The sequence below is a fragment of the Colias philodice genome, chromosome 2 (genome assembly GCF_061535455.1).
Source record: "Colias philodice isolate Cphi_HAF_F1 chromosome 2, ilColPhil1 Martin Lab GWU primary, whole genome shotgun sequence".
NCBI classification, from domain to species: domain Eukaryota; kingdom Metazoa; phylum Arthropoda; class Insecta; order Lepidoptera; family Pieridae; genus Colias; species Colias philodice.
Window position 1 is genome coordinate 10529143 of NC_143087.1, and position 21345 is coordinate 10550487.

General features: G+C 32.2%; 1 protein-coding gene across 1 annotated transcript in view; it reads left to right on the plus strand.

Moving 5' to 3' along the window:
• Positions 1-404: 404 nt before the first annotated feature.
• LOC149490755 (homeobox protein aristaless-like) overlaps positions 405-21345 on the plus strand; it is a 53411-nt gene continuing 32470 nt past the window's right edge. Inside the window, exon 1 of the mRNA XM_089708175.1 lies at positions 405-920. Within this exon, the coding sequence (XP_089564301.1) occupies positions 734-920 (187 nt within the window). The 5' untranslated portion in view covers positions 405-733. The remainder of the gene's footprint in view (positions 921-21345) is intronic.

Sequence of the window (21345 nt, forward strand, 5' to 3'; positions counted from 1 at the left end):
TTTTGTTTACAAATAATTAACACAGTAATTAAGTACACATAATAAAATTGTTATCCATACAATAAATACCTACATTATCAAATTAGAATTTATTATCCAACATTTAATTACAAAAGTTAAACCGTGTTCATAAATAAATAACAGAAGAAAAATTATGGTCGCACTGTCGATACACGAACACAATGTTTGCTAAAACCTGTATGTAAGGCTTATTATGTTATTAGTTAAAAATAAGTTTCATTTAAATGATAAGAACAATTACGACTATTAACAAACCGCGTGAAAAACTTGCACTCTAGTATTTGACAAGTCCCAGTGTAGAGTCGTTTATGACGCGTGTAGTAGGCGGTCGCTCCGCCTCAGAGGGCGTAGGGAGGAACACACGATCGTAATGTCTGAGGAGGAAAGAGGACCAGTCGCGCTCACCTCGGCAAACTCAACGCGCGTTGATACAATCGCAATACGCTAAACAACCGTGAAATTTAAACGTGCCTTACAATTCATTTTATCTTATCAACACGATGATAATATAAACATTACTCTGTATTTGAAAGTGCTCACAAATTTTTGGCATGACAATACCAGTGCGGAAGGTCCGTTTTATTTATGCAATATTTTTTTTAATCTGTGACATTTAAAAATGAGTTCCCATATTGAACTGGCCGTTGCGTGAAAATGTGGCAGAGAAAGAAATACGAATTTCGAATTTGGAATAGCAGTGCAAAAAATCAAAATGGACTTGACGACACGGCGGGAAAACGATGGGGTGAATGTCACAGTGAGCGAATGCCGTGAGGTTAACGGGGAGGTTGGGATGGCTTCTGAAGTGTCCACGAGGAAGACCAGTTCGTTTAGCATAAGGAACCTCGTTGGCGGGGAAGATGACCGGCCTGCCGACGGCACCGCGAACGCGAGTGAAGGTACGTTTTTGCAAAAACGAAAATTTCTTTGTTTATTATAAGCAGATTTAAATTATATTTTTATTGCCAATGCCCAATTTTATTAATTATGTTATTATTATGAAGCTGTTTTCTTGTCTCCTAACATGTGTATTTAAAAAAAATGCCTCCATGGCTATCTGCAAAAACATTCAACAGATTTATATATCCAGGAATCTTTGATTTCACCATTCCAAAGTACAAATAAGCGATAGCTAAATATGATTTGATAAGAATTAGGTATCTAAACCATACCTAATTATATTAAATAATTAACCTATAGGTACCTACCTATTAAGTTTCATTTATTTTTTCATATGAGAAAGGGTGAAGGGTGAGTTAACCCTTAAATTGTCACCCCTAGATAACTTGTGTGTATAATGTCCAAATTTGGAGGATGTGTTGGAATTAGGATAGAAAAGAGGAAAATGAAAAAAAAAATTAAAAATTTGAATTTTTTCTATTGTTTTCACTATGTCACATAAAACGGACATTGCCAATTATATGTACATGTTCGAACCGTCACATATAACGGACATTGCACATTATTCCTGCAACCGTGGTACATGAATACAATTCACATTTTCAACTCTGTAATTCAAAATTATTATCAAATTATAATTATGAACGATCTAGAATAAGCTTTTCAAACATCTGTCTTAAAATGTTGGTTAAAACTTTAACGACATCGTTAAAAATAATGGATTTAAAAAAACGACACTACCAAAAATCACAGCCTAAGAATATGCTAAGAATTGGAATAGAAATAGTATTACATAGCCTGAGAACTTATCTAATACACCAAGAAAGTCCTCTTCCCATTTCTTATATTGCACAGATTGAAATGTGTTTGCTTCATCGTATGCAAAGAAGTCGTATACCATGCTTGAGGTACCAAAACAAACAGGAAATTTAAATCGCTTTTTTTGGATTCTTTGGCATATATTATATCCATTTTCTGCCAGTTTTTTAATTTGTAAGGTATTATTATTTAAATTTTCAAACATTGGGTGGTATTTCTGGTAAGTAACATCATGCTGTGGCTGAAGAACTACTGAGAAGTAGGGAAGATTCATCTCGCACCGCATGTAATGGCTGTAATTCTGCAGCAATAATATTTTGTTGATGGTAAAAATTCTGACTTTTTGGGTCTTCATTGTGTCTCAAATCAATATGTCGTATAATTCCGAAGGTATGGTGCTGGGGGTAAATGATTGACACTGTTATCATAGTGAAATCACTCCCGTAGGTCTACATTTCCTTCAAAATCGTCATCTTAACTCAACGCCAGACTCTTCAGCTTCCGCCAGAGGTAGGGAGGGAATTTTTTATTGATTGCCAAGTCATGCTCCTCTAAAACATATTAAAAATAGAGAAAAATATATCAAAATGATGACGTTGAAAATGGAGGGCCTTATTGGCAACGTCCGTTACATAGGACATGTGAAGAATACCCTAGTATATACTCCAAGTTGTCAACGTCCGTTTTATGGGACATCGTATATAAACTAAGATTTGTATTCCAAATATTGTAAAATATGTAAAAATTATGTCAAAATACTATACTTACAATCGTATTCTAACTAATAATATAACATTATAAGCAAAATAGCCAAAATACTTACAGTTATTATCAATTTTATCGGGAGAGTCAAGAGATCCGTTTTTTGCAATTTTCAAATGGTCACCATTCGCGACTGTACTTCGCTTTGGTAAAAAAACCTGCATGTACGCGAAGGACATAGCTAGTACCTTCCCAATATACCGATTAGCAAAGCTTAGGTCTGCTATAACAGCGCCAGCATGTGTGTAAATACTATGTCCTTTAAAACTGACGAAATCAATTTAAGGGTTAAGAAAGTATTACATAATATTAAGAGTTTTTTCATTTAATCTTAGTTTTGCAAACCAATTTAAAAAAATACCTTTTTTATTTTGTCATATTTATTCAAATGAGAAAATAAAATATTGATAGCTCATAGATACTGGCGCTATCCTAATTCCTAACCCATTAACAAGGTAGGTATTTAAATTTAAGGCGATAAGCACGAGAATACCTACATTTCATCATATTATTTAAATAGGTAGGTACTTAGTACATATGTACTTTGTCTCACACAATACACGTGGAGAGAAACATAATAAGATATGTCTCACATTTCCCAATATATTTTGGATAAGCGAAATAAATTTATCGTAGGAAGGTACTTTTCTTAATTACATTTTTCATTGAAAACTTAAGTTTGTCGATTTTTTTATTTGTAATTTGCTGCATGAATCTACATATAATAGGTATGTTAAATAGAAAAAAAATGCGTTTTTGTATCTATGTATACCTATTTAATCACTAGATAATATTTTCGCACACAAACTAGGTAGGTAGGTAGGACTATTTTTTTGTAAAAATAAAATTTTTCCTAAATCCTAGGAAGAAGAATATACAAATATTGTTTTATTTCGTTTGGAATTCAAAATGATGGCATTGTCATTTATATTAAAGATAATCTAAATCATTCTGTAACCGAAATCGACTTTCTGGATGGCTCATGTTTGCTCATAAAACTGGATAACGATACAGCAATCATTTGTATTTACCGTTCCCCATCTTTTATAAATACTACGAATTTTTTGGCATCTTTAGACTCTGCACTGAATTCATTATCAACAACAAGAACCATTGCAATTATTGGTGATATAAATATAGATATTGCTTGCACGCCACTTGACTCTCAAGCCTCTGATTATCTGAACCTATTAGCCTACCATGGTTTACTACCTGCCCATAATCTGCCCACGCGCGACTCAAGTTGTTTAGACCACGTGATGCTCAAATCTAACTATGAAGCCCTAACCCTAACCCTTGATTCAACCGTTACAGATCATAACAGTATATTATTGTGTCTTAAACATACTGGAAGCTTCTCAAAGACTAGACATAGTAATGTTTTCTGTAAAATTAATTACGAACAACTCGATCAAGATATAAAAAGTTATAATTTTCAACACATTACACAACTAACCGACGCTGAACAGGCTACAAAAATTTTTATAGACTTGATTATGAGCTTTATTAAAATTAATTCGTCCATTGTAACTGTGTCTAGGCGTAAACAATTAATCAAACCATGGATGACCCCTGGACTCCTAAGGTGTATTAAAAACCGCGATTTGCTACACAAAAACGTAAGATCTAATCCCACAAATGATATTTTGAAATTGACGTACAAAAGATACAGGAACTTCTGTAACAAATTATTAAAAAAAGTTAAAAGAAATTTCGAAAAGAAAGAACTTAGCGATGCTGGTTCTGATAGCAGGCGTATCTGGCAGATTATAAGGAGGGTTACGAACTGTGTACAACAAAAAACGACTTCTAACGATTTATTACAATTGTCTTCGTCTCCACAGCGTTCAGTAAATGAAGTGAATGAATTCTTCGTTAACGTTGGTGTGAATCTTGCTAGTAAAATTAAATCACCTAGTTTTATCTCGGAAACACATTTCAATAGCTCCGCTTCATCTCCCAGTACATCTTTCGTAATTCTTCCAACAGACCATAATGAGGTGGAATCCATTTTGACGTCTTTAAGATCAGACTGCGCAGTGGGGTGGGATAAAATTTCAACGGGTTTGCTCAAGAAGCATAAGGTTCAATTAATACCTATCCTAACACATATTTTTAATCTTTGTATAAACTCTGGTTCATTCCCTACTTATTTAAAAAAATCTATTATTCACCCCATCTTCAAAAGCGGCAGTGGTAACTGTGTCGCCAATTATCGTCCAATAGCCGTCTTGCCTGTAATGTCTAAAATATTGGAACGAATAATAAATAAGCAGTTGATCAATTTCCTAGAACATAAAAATCTATTATCTCCAAATCAGTACGGCTTTAGACGTAACATGTCCACTTCGAAAGCGGTATTAGACATTACCAATTATATTATTAAGAATTTAGATCATAAAAAAAAAGTCATCACTATCTTTTTGGACCTTGCCAAGGCGTTCGACACAGTTGCCACTCCCCTGCTTTTACAAAAGCTTGAAAAAATAGGCGTTAGAGGCCATTCACTTTCGATGTTTGAAAACTATTTAAGTCATAGAACACAGTGTGTTAAAATTAATAATAACGTAAGCGATGAACTTCCAATATCACTCGGAGTCCCGCAAGGCAGTGTGATCGGTCCGACCCTGTTTTTGGTATACTTAAATGACCTTTGCCAATTGGATCTCCAGGATGGTAAAATATCTGCCTTCGCCGATGACACAGCTCTAACTTTTATAGGCGACTCATGGCCAGAGGTTTTTCGCAAAGCACAGGGTGGGTTCAATTTAGTGTCAACATGGCTAGCTAAAAATCTCTTGACCTTGAACACCGATAAAACTAATTACTTGGCTTTTTCTCTTCGGCAAGCATCTCAACCCCCCCTTACTTTATGTCTATACGCTCACACTTGCAACAATCCGTTTAATCAGCACTGCAATTGCCCCAGACTCACTCGACAATCAAGCACTAAATATCTGGGTATAACTCTTGATTGCAATCTTTCCTTTTCTTTACATATAGAACAACTTCAAAACAGAGTCAGAAAATTGATCTATATCTTTAAAACTCTTCGCCATATTGCTGATGGTCAAATTTTGAGACAGGTCGTTATGCCAATCGGTTTTATGTTACTGTATATCATCTTGGGGTGGTGCGCCTAAGACTCATCTCCTGAAGCTTGAAAGAGCTCAGAGAGCTATTTTAAAAGTTGGTACTTTTAAAAAATACAGATTTCCGACAGCTGACCTGTACAAGAGTCTTAAAGTATTGACTGTGAGGCAACTCTTTATATTATATACTGTTCTCTCTCAACATTCTGTGACTCCATTTCAAAATATTATTAAAAGGCGCAAGGATAGAATTTGCGAAGTTGATAAATGTAATTTCGTACACTCCAAAAGATTTAATTGTTTTCTAGCCCCTTCATTATACAATAAAATTAATAAAATATTACCTATTTATAAACTCCCCTACGCTACTTGCAAAACGCAAGTTACTAATTGGCTGCTAAATCTTAGTTATCAGGAGACTGAAAATTTACACATTCTTTTAAATGCATACACATCTACATCCACTCAAACACACACACACACACACACACACATACACACACATTCACTTACACATACGCAGACACAAACATACTCAATACACATACGCACACACACTAACTTATGCCCACACATAATCACTCGACTCCTTTCATGTTCATAAGTTAAGATATCAATTAGTTAATTTACTTTTATATTCTTTATATCCGAACTTAAAAATCAATTTCGTTGACTAAGTTGTGATGACCACCTTAAGATGTTTTTTCTTATATTATATAAATTATATGGGGAAGGAACTGATATCTTTAATACAGGTTACCTACTCGGTAACCTAGCAAAGATGCCAGTCTCGAACCGTTGATTGATATATACCTATCATTATACAGTTACCACCAAATGTATTTAGCTCTAAGGTTAGGTTAAGTTAGACTGAATAAACGAATTTGAATTTGAATTTGAATCTCTTTATTTTGGAACTCAAATGTATCAAGTGTTGTCTATACTAATATTATAAAGAGGAAAGGTTTGTATGTATGTATGGTTTTCACGCAAAAACTACTGGACTGATTTTGATGAAATTTGGCACAGACAATCTTTAGACCCTGAAAAAGAACATAGGCTACCTTTTATTGCGAAATATACACCACGGGCGAAGCCGGGGCGCACCGCTAGTGCTAAATATAGTGCTAAATGCAAATTATGCACAAGATCCTATACAGGGTGTCCCACTATTGGTATACTAAGCGCGAAGGGACTTGTAGTTTTACATACACTGATCACGTAAAAAATAATTAAACAACAAAATTACGTCAAATTTTTTTTGCTAAATTTTTCCTGAAAATCCATGTTTTCTTCTCTAGCTTCGCGCAGCCGGCATATACCGCTTCTCTATTGTGAGCATTTTGTCTATGAAAACATAATCTTAAACGATAGCTCACGTGCTGGTGGCAAAGTTGGGCGGGTTGCTTGTTATGAGTGTACACATAAGAGTTTTAAGAATTCATCTATTTGAAAAAAAATGCGTCTGGAATTTTATAAGTATTTTTTACGTACTCAGCGTATGCAAAACTATAACCTCCTTTGAGCATAGTATACCAACAGTGGGACACCCTGTATAAAGTAAAACAGTTAAAATTTAAAATTACATTTATTTTTATAATATTATCCCTCTATAACCCTTCAAGCTGCTCTATACTTGCTATAAATAGGTAATTAAATACCGTTTTAAATCCCTCCTAAAGTTGTTATTTCCTCAATGGCACTCTGCTTGACTTGTTTTTAATTAGTTACCAGAAAAAAACGTGACTTTTGAATTAATCTATCTACTTATTAATTTGTAAGTTCATAGATGATAGAAAGCCCTACACATCAAAAAATTGTTCAATAGAATATTATTCTCTACGCATGCAAATAATATTTTACAAAGTATCACTTGTGATTATTACACTGTGTTATGTAAAGGTTATGTATAAAATTAGTTTTTCTTATGACAAGCCTGAATATTTTTTTTAATTTGATCCCAAAGCACACCCCGGACACTCCATACAAAATTATCGTTTTGACAGTCACACTGTAGAGACTGCAAATGTGTGTGTTAACGCTTTATGGTTGGCACATTTTTGACTAGCGCGAGCGTAAAAAAAAATTCGCGTTTTTCTGATGAAATACATCCGTAAACAGCACAATATCTAACCATTTTCTACGAAAAACGATAATCACAAATCCAAAATAATAAAATTACTTTAAGTCAATTTGATTAATGTTGTCAATCTTCGTTGCGTATCGTCCCTGTAGAAAAATGTGGACCATTTTTAGACTGATCGTGCGGGGTGAGGTAAGTGTTTAATTTTGGCGGAAGGCGGAGAGTGTCCGTTCTGTAGCGTTTAGCTACTACATATTATGTATTCTGTGCCCAAAGCTCAAAGTTAGGTTTTATTTTGACATTGAGGACGTATAATTACTTTTCCTTTTCTTTATATTTTATGTGCAATATGTGGAAATCCTTTAATTTCAACCGTTGTCGAGCAGTTTTATGAAGCTGTTAGTAAAAGGTTCAGTTTTTGTTGGTCCTTTTTATTAATTGACATGTCTTCTAATTGAAAACATAAAAAACCGGGCCCTAGTAGCTCCAATCGGAAAAAAATGATAGAAAAGCCAAAAGAAAAAAGATTTTTATGAAATATGTTCAAAATTCAATATCTCCATAACGGTTAGGTTTCGGATACCATATTATGGGAGTTGGGACCAATTCGATCAGAAATGACCTGAATAACGTCTTTCAATATTCTGTACGACTTTCCCGGTAACCCTGTACCTAATACCTATACCTACCTACTTAGTCACAGTTTACAATATACTTAGGTACTGCAGGAAAAGTAATTCCCAATTATAATTTATATAACTACAATTAAATGAAAGTACCTACCTACTTGTTTATTTCAATTTAATCATATTGTGTAGTTTTGTTTAGAAGCTTCCCTTTATTACTCAGTTATTAGTAAGGAACCTTACATCACATTTCATAATAATAAAATAATAATAGTTTAAAAATAATTTGGAAAATCCAAAAGTGCACGCCTCATAATTTTTTTTTAATAAATATTTATTAATTATTGTTTTTGTTTATTTAATAACAATTAAACCACATCGAATCAGACCCTGAAAAATGAAAGGGTTCTATTCCTGAGCATACTCAAGCGTAAGAGAAAAAAAAAGACTCGATTAGTAAAGTATTTCGGTCGCTATCGTGTTAACAAGAAAAAGGATCCGCACATACAGACACACGGACGTCCAAGACAGAACTTTTTTAAACTGTTTTTAACTAGTTTAAATAACAAAAATGACATCAAAAATATCATGAACGTTAAAAATAGTGTTTTTTCTTAATATGTGTGTGTATGTATTATCTTACAAGTGCAATGTATGATACATAAAGACATTTTAAGTTTGAAAAATCAGATGTTTTGCGCGAAGTGACAGTAGTACCCACCTCAACGCTTCGCTTATGAGGCGTGCAAAACTAAAAAACACGCTTTTTATAGAAACCGAACTAAAAAATGGAATAATTTTATCAAATTAGTGTATTGTCATCGGTCCTCAATAAATCTACAAAGTTTGAACGAAATCTGGCCGTTTAAAGTGGGTCAAAATCGCGCCCAAAGAAGTCGGTTACAAACAAACAAACATACAGGTGAAGCTAATATAAAGGACGCCATCGATTAATTATATACACTTCCATTTTACTTTTTATAGATGTAAAGATGTAATTTCAATTACATACATTATTGCATTTCTATAGGATTTTATGGTAATTACTGGAAGATAAAACTGTCGTATCCTACTAGGTATAATATTATAAATGCGAAATTTTGTGAGGATGTACGTATGTGTGTGTTTGTTACTCTTGCACGCAAATACTACTGAACCGATTACAATGAAATCCAGCACATAGGTACATATAGAGGGTAACTTGGATTATCACATAGGATAGGTTTTATCCCGGAAACCCCACGGGAAAAGGAACTATGCGGGTTTTTCTTTGAAAACAGGCGAAATCGCGGGCGGAAAGCTAGTTGAAAGATATAAAATTATCGTATTCTGTATATAATTACTTTGAAATTCAATTGCCATTAGGTTTAAATTGTTACCTAACTCTAGTAGTTACTTCAATAATAATTGTTGTAGATTATTCCATATGTAAAATAAAGGTTGATTACTATTTAATTATTTTATATCGCAAGCAATAAAACGTTTATTGAAATAAATTGAAACGACTGGATATTTTATTGTAATTTGTTTTTAATTCGTCTTCCTAGTTTCATATTTAATACTGTTTTGATAATTGTTTCAAGTCAATTTATAATACAGTCTACATAAAAAAGATTTATTATATTTTCTGATCTGCTTGAACCTATAAAAATATTTCACTGTGGCATATTCCTATAATATATTGCTTTATTCACGTTTCAATACCTTAATTACTGTAAATATGATTCGTTAAGTAGGTAACAAAACAAATATTTTCTCCATTTTACAACACTTTTGTTTTACCACTATATTGCTCACATAAACTAGCTCTGACCTCCAAATTGCATAGGAAACTAACCCTTAACAACCGCTATATAAGCAACATAAAGCCATAATTAAAAACGCAGACTGATCGTCTGCGCCGTCCGTACCAGCCTGTGACGTCACACCCTAACAAGAGCCTTCCGGGGGTAAATTGAACACCAAACGATTACGCTAACACAATATCAGGGGAACAGGTGACAGGCTTGGAAATTTGCTCGGTTTATACGATGTTAATTTGAATATTGTTCAAATCACTTGAGAATGAGTGGATTTTTGCACGCCTCATAAGCGAAGCGTTGAGGTGGGTACTACTGTCACTTCGCGCAAAACATCTGATTTTTCAAACTTAAAATGTCTTTATGTATCATACATTGCACTTGTAAGATAATACATACACACACATATTAAGAAAAAACACTATTTTTAACGTTCATGATATTTTTGATGTCATTTTTGTTATTTAAACTAGTTAAAAAACAGTTTAAAAAAGTTCTGTCTTGGACGTCCGTGTGTCTGTATGTGCGGATCCTTTTTCTTGTTAACACGATAGCGACCGAAATACTTTACTAATCGAGTCTTTTTTTTTCTCTTACGCTTGAGTATGCTCAGGAATAGAACCCTTTCATTTTTCAGGGTCTAATTCGATGTGGTTTAATTGTTATTAAATAAACAAAAATAATAATTAATAAATATTTATTAAAAAAAAATTATGAGGCGTGCACTTTTGGATTTTCCAAATTATTGTTGAGTTATTCTTAGTTCTTATTGTCAATGTTTAGTAATTTTACACTAACCCGATCATATTATGACCACATGATAAGCTTTAAATGAGTACCTACTTATCGAGAGTTAATAACCTTTCTCCAGTCTTTTTGATATAAGTATTCGAGTACCTACGTATTATTTATGTATTTTATGTGGGTCTACTATGAAATTTATCTAACTAGGTACTAACTAATCTTATATATAAAAATGAACCGCAAAATGTGTTGGTAAGCGCATAACTCGAGAACGGCTGAACCGATTTCGATAATTCTTTTTTTATTATATTCCTTGAAGTACGAGGATGGTTCTTATGTAGAGAAAACGTAAACATGTACCACGGGCGAAGCCGGGGCGGACCGCTAGTTTCAAATAAATTTCAAATATATAGGTAGATACAGAATGTAACTTCTAACTTCTAAGTAAGTTTACCCATAGGAGTATTACCTATATTATCTGTGCATAGATACATTATAGCAACTAGCAGACGCATACAAACAAAGATTTTTTAATTTATGTTGGAAGAGTTACGATACGGCTAGACTTTCTCACAATTAAAACATCAAATTCCCCAGACGCATGCTCATTATAAAATCGAACGCATACCAAACACATACCATCAAATAATTATATCATAATGTCCTATTGTGTCTTATTTGCGAATAATTGATATTTTTTACTCGAGAAATGTTAGCACGTAATTGCTTTGTTGTTCGTTACATTTATACGGTGAATTTGCATGTTTCTATTGAGCATTCACTAAGCTAGCGTCTACATACCTAGTTGTACGTTGTACAGTGTACTGTAGACACCTAAGAAAATGCAATTTATTCAAAGGTTAATTTAAAAAGCAATTGCTATTCGAATTGACGTCTTGTAGAGTCATCGTTTTTATAACATTACACTCATTTGGGCTATCATAATAATAATTATGTGAAATTGTTGACGTTCTTCGAATTTAGCATGTATGTTTAATTCAACTATCTTATCACCTTATTTGCTTTTAAATTAAACCTATTATATCGACACTATCAGTTGGATGTCAATTTGCAGCTAAAATATAGCTTTTTGTGTAAAAAACAAATTTCTGTGTCTTCAAACTTGCAATAAAGCTCTATTATAAGCTCCTGATAGAAGCGTTAGTTATTCACAATTAAAAAACAATAAAACAATCAAGGAACTATCTCTATTCTCATTTCTCTCTTGAGATAAAGAGCTTTTTTAGTTTACTCTATCTCTTACGATAAAGAGACACTGAATGTTACCTATGTAATTATATTTAACTAGGTATACCTATCACATTATAAAATATCGTACATATGGTTTTTTAAAATAAAGATTTTTTGTTATTTAACCTGTTATTTTATTCGTGTTCTAGACAATTTAAAAAAATCAGAAATGATGATTCGTCATCAACACATTTCATATATTTTTCTATACAAAATTATCATTAAATACCTATAATATTCTGATATCGTAGTCATATTACAAATTACAATAATCATCAGTAGAGAATAAAATTTAATTAAGTTAAATAACTTGACCAATTAAATAATTGGTCAAGGTGATATGGTTATTATATCATTTCCAATATAAAAAAAAAATCTGAACAACAATACCTACCTAGATATTATCAAGCGGTCAGAATAAAGGTATTTTTTCTGCAATTTTTCAGTGTCTCAAGTCTCAACTCACGACGATAGGTTTTTAAAGCATTACGTCAGCTAATTGAATTTTTATTACATTAACCATAAAATTTTATGACACTTTTGCCAATTGACTGAAAATTAATTGTAGGTACCTATGGCCTTCTACGCTAAGTGCCTGTAAATAGGCACATCCCGAAAAGCATTTACCATTATTACCTTTATGGTATTGAAACTGTAATAATATATAAATTTAGGCTATAAAATATTACAAAAAAAAGAGATTTATGAAGCAATAATTTTAGAAGAATGACATTTCATAAAATTTGACATGTCCCTGCTTTAATATTTAATTATGTTTTATACGTTACAGACTGCGAACCAATACTGCAAACGCACGCTTATAAATATTAAAACGCAGCGTATGTTACAAAGTATAATTTATTCGATTATTTTATGACATTAATAGTCTTATAAAAACTAAGACGCAGCATATCGCGTCGATCTAGGCTCGCTGTAGAAATTGACTTGCAAAACATCGTCCCTTCGCGCGGAAAATTAAACCAATTAATTACTGATACTAATACAGAAAATACATATATGGAGTTTATAATACCTTCTATTATAAATTACTGCTGGCCTTTGTAACTCATTTAAAGTGAAATTACCCAAGTTCCTGTCGCTTTAATTTATTCTAACTTTCTAAGGAAATTAACACCTGTGCAAAATTATGAAAACACGCATATTATAACGTTATACAGTATACTGTAATTCCGTAATGTAATCAATAAACAATATAATTTATGATATAACAGTAGATTTTTTAAACCCCAATCGGTAACTTTACCTTACACAATTGAATACACATACTTAATTACTATAGATATTATGACCATTAAAACGTTTTTAATGTACGTACACATTATGTGGGAAAAATTATGATTTAATTTTAAGTCATACCTAAATCAGAGCTTAAATAAAAATTCAATTACATTTCTTATGCAACTAGCTAATTATTATACGTAATATGTAAGCACCTATTTCTAAAATGGCCATAATCAATAACGCCATTCAACCGTCTAGGATTGCGCTGGGAGTTTACAATTTATATAATTTTTTTATTCATGTTACAGGCAAAGCGAATGAAGTAGTATTATCCTATATGTCGTGGATATTTAAAAAGTAATTAGGGGTGGCGCTGTCGATATATATTTTTATATTTTATTGTTATGGTCTAGATTCAAAGACTGCAGTGTGACATTTAAAATTAATTGTAATTTTATTTTTAATTTATTCATATTTCACACTCAATTTACGCGCAGAACGTGTACTTTAGACATATTTTATAATATATACGGTCCGCCATCCATACCATGTAATCACATTCAGCAAGTAAAGTTAATTTGAATTTATATGTAATTATGCATTATACCTACTTAGAGACTCCTTTTTTATTTAAATTTGATGATTATTGTAATTTTCTACAATTCATATAGGTATTTACTTAGTTTGTTTCAAGAGAATGCCTACTACCTACATTTTATCATAAATTCTATAATATTTTGACCTCATTCTTTTTTTAATTCTTAGCTGACAATGTAATTAAGTGCTGTGAAGGAACTATTGTTTTAGGTTAAATAGCAATCACAAGATTTGTTATTTTCCGTGTGTAATGATTTAAAATTACATACGAAGTTAATTTCTTGAATTAAATCCTAAATAAATAGAAAACGCTCTGTATTTCAAAACTCTATATGTTAACAATAGACTTTAACGACACATTAATCTAATTACTGTAAACTTCATAATCAGTCATCTTTTAGTATTTACCCGTAACATTGATTGTAATATTCATGTCCCCTCCGCGTGCCATCGAAACTAATTAATAAACAGTATTACCCTCTCGTACGCAGGTGCATTCAAACGAGTACATTATTTTTACCAAACGGACCCGACTTGCATGTAACAACACTTAAAGCTATTCTCCCATTATTCATTAAGTACTAAGCGTATTATTATAGTATTTTGCCCTCTTTGAGAGTATGAGAAACTGTTTATTATGCTGAGCTTTTTTTGGTATATTAAATTTTTTTGCCTGCAGAGAAAAACATATTTTATCTCAAAAATTACACACTTGATTATCTATTTATAGAAATTAGGAAAAATAGGGACTAAGTCAAGTATTACAGGGTTTATACCCTGTATATGCTGTAGTTATCTACAGCAAGTGAAGATATCTTTATTTACAGGGTGTAACTTTTCTATGTGCCCTGGAAGGAAAGTACTTTAAATTCTGGAGATAGCAATTTTGCTGAAAGGAAACATTCCTTTAGTTTTAAAAAGTAATAGAAATTTTCCTAAATTAAATTGCCTAGACCTAGAATCGAACTAGCTAAAAAATGTTTAATAATATTTTTTTTCAACTAACCTTTTTAAAAAGTTTACATTTTACATTTATGTTAATTTATTAACAGCCGTCAAATAGATGAATACTCTAGGTATACAGAATGTTGGTATCTTATATTCACTTTCAAGATCTTATGAAAAGGAATTGCATTGAAATATTAGCCAACGGTATGTTTTAATGTCTACGTCAATAGTCTCATTAATATGTCAGTTTATTTACAAAGGCCAGTGGTTGTAATTTAATGTAAATTAAACACAAACATAACAATTATTATGAAATGCTATTCCCTTTCGCGTAACATGACTACTAACTTACATTTCATCCATAAATAAAATATTTTATAATATACCATAAAACGGGGTGAAAAAATATGTAGGTATATAATAAGTGGTAACTTATAACTATCGTGAAAGTCAATACCCAATGTAAACAATATATCAATGAGAGATTAATTATTAACCTATTCATAAATTGGTCATTTCAATGTAAACTATTTTCTTGGTTATAACCAAGAAAATATTTTACATTTAAGATAAGTAATAACATAATCTTCGACCAAAAAGTTTAAATCAAAGAAAGCTTAACTTTCATCATACAAGAAACTTCTAGAATCTAGAGGGTATTTCTTAAGGCGTTACCCGGCAATTTCGACTATGTTCAACCTCTATAAAGTCTGGTACAACATAAAACACAATACCGAAAAAAATATAATATAAAATAGGATGGTCTTTGATCTTTAATTGCTCGCGAGGACTTTTTTCCAAAGTTAATAGATTTCTAGAAAAAAAATGTGCCGTGGTCATCGATTTTTCCGCAAATACTCTTTAAACTTCGTAACCTGCTGACTTAGAGCTCTGAAAATTTTATGTTTAATAAATTATCAGTTACACAACAGTCCCTGACGAGGATTTTTTGTTTCACTGATTAGTATCTTTTTAAATACAAAATGCGAGGAAAAAAGAAGGTGCCGGGGGAGAGGTTTGAGATCCGTCAAGTATCCTCAAGGTTATTAGCGCATGTAAAAGCCTTAAGATGTAACAAAGAGACACTGGATGCAATAATTCTGCCACATAATGCAATACTTTTCAATTAGTAAACAATGTCAGGTGATGAATAATACATAACCAATAAACATGCACATTATTACCATTGTATAAGTCAAGTCGATCGACGTTTCTTTCACAGACACGTCTAATCACTAAAACCATTCTTGGGTAGAAACAAGAAACAATTTTTTCGTATTTTCACCTGGAACAATTCAAACTCCTATTTTGCTCCTATTTTTACAAGACGTACAAAAACTATAACCTCATAAGACAAATATACATAGGAACAAATAATTAGGAAATTCGTTTTAGCAATATTTATGGGTACTAACCTAACCTAACTGTAAACTGTACCTAAAAAACGATATTAAAATAATTATTATAATTGAAATGGGTACAAATTAATTTAAAAAATGCATTTTGTTTGTACGCTTAAGTAGAGATTCGTAGTTTGCATTTTTTTCATAAAGTTTGACCATCATAAAAATGCATACTGTTTCTGTACTTAGGTAGAGCTTCGTTGTTATTTTTTTCATAAAGTTTGACTGCATATAATAATGATTGCACATTTGCAAATATGCACATATAACATTATCAAAGCTTTACTCGTGTACTATAATTGTTTAGCTATAATTAATTATACACAAGATAATATTTTATAATTAACATTTTTGCAATAGCTTCTATTTATCTTATTTATCTGAATAGCTATAATTACACATAAAATATCGCTACATTTCAAACATTTTTTAAACGCTTTATATAGTAGAATAACAGTTTCCCATGTAAACATGTGCAAGTATCTCAGGTATTATATGTAATTAACTTATCCTTCTAATGACTAAAAGTTCCTAACAAGATTAAATAAAGAGCAAAAGAATTAAACCTCTATATTTAACGTTAAATCCTCTACAATTACTCAATAATTAATGGTTAAAAATTCGAAACATTCGAAGAATGTGATCAGAATATAAACTTTGATGTACACAAATCTTGTCTCTAAATAAAGTGCAGATAACTTTACAAATGACGTACGTATTTGGAATTTACATCGAAATTTATGCGTTGGAATGACACGTTTATTGCTTTAAGGATAGAGCTTATTATTGTTTGCGATATGTGTGCTTTGTTAGGGGTGACGTGGTTATAAAAAAAATCGAAAAGTGAGAGTTATCACAGTGGACCATTAGGGCGCACGCGCGGCCCCACAGACGTGAAAAAGAAGAAATAAAAGTCAGTCACATGATGTTCGCTTTTGGTTCCGTATTAATAGATATTTTAATAGAGAACAAACTTATGTTTTGTAGCACTTTTATACTTACAATTTATAGGATATTTGAATCCCATCAAATAATTCACTTTTCGCTCTCATGACCTATTGATTTACAATGCAATAATTACACTTTATATTTTAAGACACACATACACACATTTACCATGAAAAATATGCGAGTTTATCGCTTATAAGCAATCTCCAACAGGCATAACCGTTAGAATGTTGGATGTTGTGTAATATACAATTTGTATGATGTTGGATTGTTTTATAATATATTTGTATATTTGATTTGTTATTAAAAGTAATTATCTATTAAAATGACATAAATTTTATATACTTAGCGAAAAATGGTATAGATTACTGAAATATAGACAGAGTAACGAAAGAAAGAAAATAACGAAAACAAGGTAGTAATTATGCATTATTTATCAATTTATTAAAAATAAAAAATTCACCATTAAAAATCTAAAAAAAAAATGTGCCCAATGTTAGTGCGTACTGCGTGTTAAGCATTTTTTTTATAGATTTAATCGTTTTAAAGCAATATTATCATCCTACACTCCCACTCTATACCTACATAAATTTAAACTGTTAGTGTGCCAAATTTCATGCTCCTCCGTCCGCGTAATTTTCGTAAAAATGGGTACAAATTTATACTCCTGACGGTAACAAAAAACAACAGAAACTCTACTTAAGCACATAAACCTGAAAGCTCATGAGATATTATCGTCAAAACATAATAAATGTATCATTAATATTTCATGTCACAAAACCGACACAAAACAAACATTCGTGGTGGTACATAAATTTGTTCGTTCTACACGACAAGGGTTTTGGATACGACTACCGATCCCTGATATTGGACACATTTAGTGTCCCGTAAAAATAATGTCACTCGGGTAGTATCCATGACTCCTGTTCTTCTTTATCGAAAACACGGTACTGGAATGCTACGGCTTACGGGTTAGGCTTTTGGAATGCCACACATTTTTAGGTTATCGAAACTTAGCTGATAATAATGACGAATCTTACCGTAACAATAAAGCTGGGTATCGACTTCGCGCTCCTGGCGCGCGCGCCATGAATGACCGCGCCGAGAGTGCGTTCCGCGGAGCGCGTTCCAAATAATTGAAGTATATCAACTAAGCGCGCCTGGCGCGCGTGGCAACTGTTCCAGTGTTTGACCGTTCATCAAGGAAGCTAGTCGTGTACGAGCAGCAGCAGCATTTTTTTCTTTAAATCCGGCACAGGGACTCCCATTTCACTACTGATTTCTCTCCAACCAATAAATCGCTCAGAGAAGATCTCTAAGCGATTTATTATGATACGAAGAAATTTTACTGTTCCAGAAAACTTCTTTCGTACCATATAGCTGAATTAATTTACGGCAACTTTGGTTATCCATAATAATTATTACTCGGAGCGCAACAAACACAAAAAATACGACAAACCCGTCTCCATAGGCGCGCGCGCCACGTTTGATGCGCGGTAAAAAACCGACACCCGACGGAACGGACCGCTCCGCGTTCGACCGCTCCAACGAACATTTTGGCGCGCGTTCCAAACTGGTATCCATTTCACGCGGCTGGAGCGCGCGCCAATGTTCGACCTCTTGGAGCGCGAAGTCGATACCCACCTTAATGACAGCCTATATAAGCAGCCTTTTCCTATGACGTCATTCGCTTTCCCAGTCCAATTAACAACATCGGACTACCTAATTAATACTTTTATAATTCCTTAATTAAAATGTATACAGCCTTACTTTGGCGTGCTAATGTTATATAACTTAAAATTATATTATGTAAGTAGGTATCGTATAATATCTGAGACGAATTATTTTATTCTATAAATACAATGATACAAATTTTAACATAATTACAATTTACAACATTGTAAATTTCAACGTAATTTATTTAAAAAAAATTTCAAATTACTTTTGAGTAGTTGCTGAGTTGCTTAAGATGTAATCAAAACATCAGATAAACTACTAGTTAAATATAAACAATGGACTACAACAAAAAATATAATAAACTTTGCGCAACGCCTGTAACAAACAGTATTATACGTATGTGTATACAATAACCATCAGATAACGGATCGACATATTGTGATAATGAAGTCAGACAGTCGGCGAGCAGGCATACTTAGTATTCTCTGATGCAGGTGTCATAATTTAAGGCATAACTATGAATTATTCATATTATTAATTATGACCTATTGGTCTCCTCATACCCTTCGCACCTTCAGTTTGAGCTCTTTTAAAACGTCATTTAAATGTTATTATCTTGTATTTACGACGCTAAAGAATTTGATATAGGTTAGATAGCTACACGAATAATAAAGATGACCTTATTGGTCTCGTGAATACCAATTGATATTCGATTATTATCGAGAACAAAAATGGTAAAATCGAGCTCAATCTTATGTAAATGAGCCTATTTAAAATCGCTTGAAAAATGCATTACCATTACGCAAACGATATAATCTCTACGTAAGTAAACTAATTAGACCATTGCACATTAGTTGCAAATGCACATCAGTTAAAAATTAATTTCCTACTGAATCATTAAGATCTGCACAATTCGTTCCTCGTTCATCATAAAAATGAAAAGCCATTAGCTCGCACTCACACCGCGCCTCAAGTTCCGGTAATTTTACAGACAAGATATAACATTAAAAGATAAGGAAAAATGAAATAAAACAAACAGCTATGCAGGTAATTTGCTAGCTAATGACGTGTCTTATCTAGCTAATTAAAATACGATTTGGCACACGTTTGTAGGCAACCGACATCTTATTATTGTCACTTTGACTCGATCGCTATCTGCTGATTGCTGTTACGTTTCTAGGAATATTTTACAAAATTAGTGTCGACTGTGCGAACTAATGAAGGTGCAATTAGAGGCCACATGTAGGTAAATAAGGGTCATTATTATATTGACGTTTCATCATTTTCGACTTACATCAATTGCTTGTTTTAAACGCTTTTAAAATGGTACCTAGCTTCTTTTCGTAGAAAATAATTAATAGCTTACACTGGTCTTTATAAGTGGATGTATAAAACAAATTCTTAGTGTAAATAGAAAGCAGCAAAAATATTCTGTTTACCCCAAGCATTTCCGTTGTTTGTGTCTCTAACACCTGTTTTATTTTTTTAGCTATTTTTGCATTGAAGAAATTATAATAAGTAGGTACCTTTTTATTTTGAACATTAAGGATAGTCGTGGAGAAAATGATTAATTTCTATCCATTTAAATGTTCACTCTACATAGTTGTGTATTATATTATCTGTGACTCTACACTGCAAGTTTCTGTTTGTTCTTTGATTCTCAATGAGACGTATGTTTCTTATTTTAAAAGCTCATTAAAAAATTCAAATAAGTTTTTATTATGAACACAATAAAAATACTTGTAAAAACTTCTTATTGTAATAAATCGTTTCAATATTCACGAGGGACCAGATGTGAAGTAATTTAAATAATAAGCACCTAACAGTCCTTTCTCACCGGCGATGCGATACCCCATAATAAAATTCAATTTACAAATTCATCATAAACGCGTCACACTACCTAATTTACCCCTTTTTTGACACATCACCGCAATTACATGCAATTGGAACAATTTCATGTCTAGAACAGCGAGTTTTTGTACAAAAAAGTCAATTATTTTGAAATTAGTTGTCGGTACTCGCAACAAAAAAATGTAGTCCAAACATGATAAATTAAATTGTAATGAAAATAATTGAATGAGGTTTTCTAATTACTTTTTTTAGTATTTATGCCGGCTTGTATGTTTTCTAGGTTGTCTTTCTATAAAATTAATGTCTGCGAAAAGGTGAAGAACCTTTCTTAATAGTGCCATTTATATGAATTAATCCGTTTCTTATTACAATTATAAATAGATCTTTCATTTTCAACATCTAATATTAACAACAGTGCGTTTAAAAAACCACGTGTCTGATAACTTCATAGTTACTAAATACTAGTCATAGTCTAACTTCTGAGTATAAGTTGATTAATACCTACCCTATAAATCAAATTGCTCTTGATTTAAAATTTACTTACTCATTTTCATTGACCATTTTTATGAATAAATAAGAAAA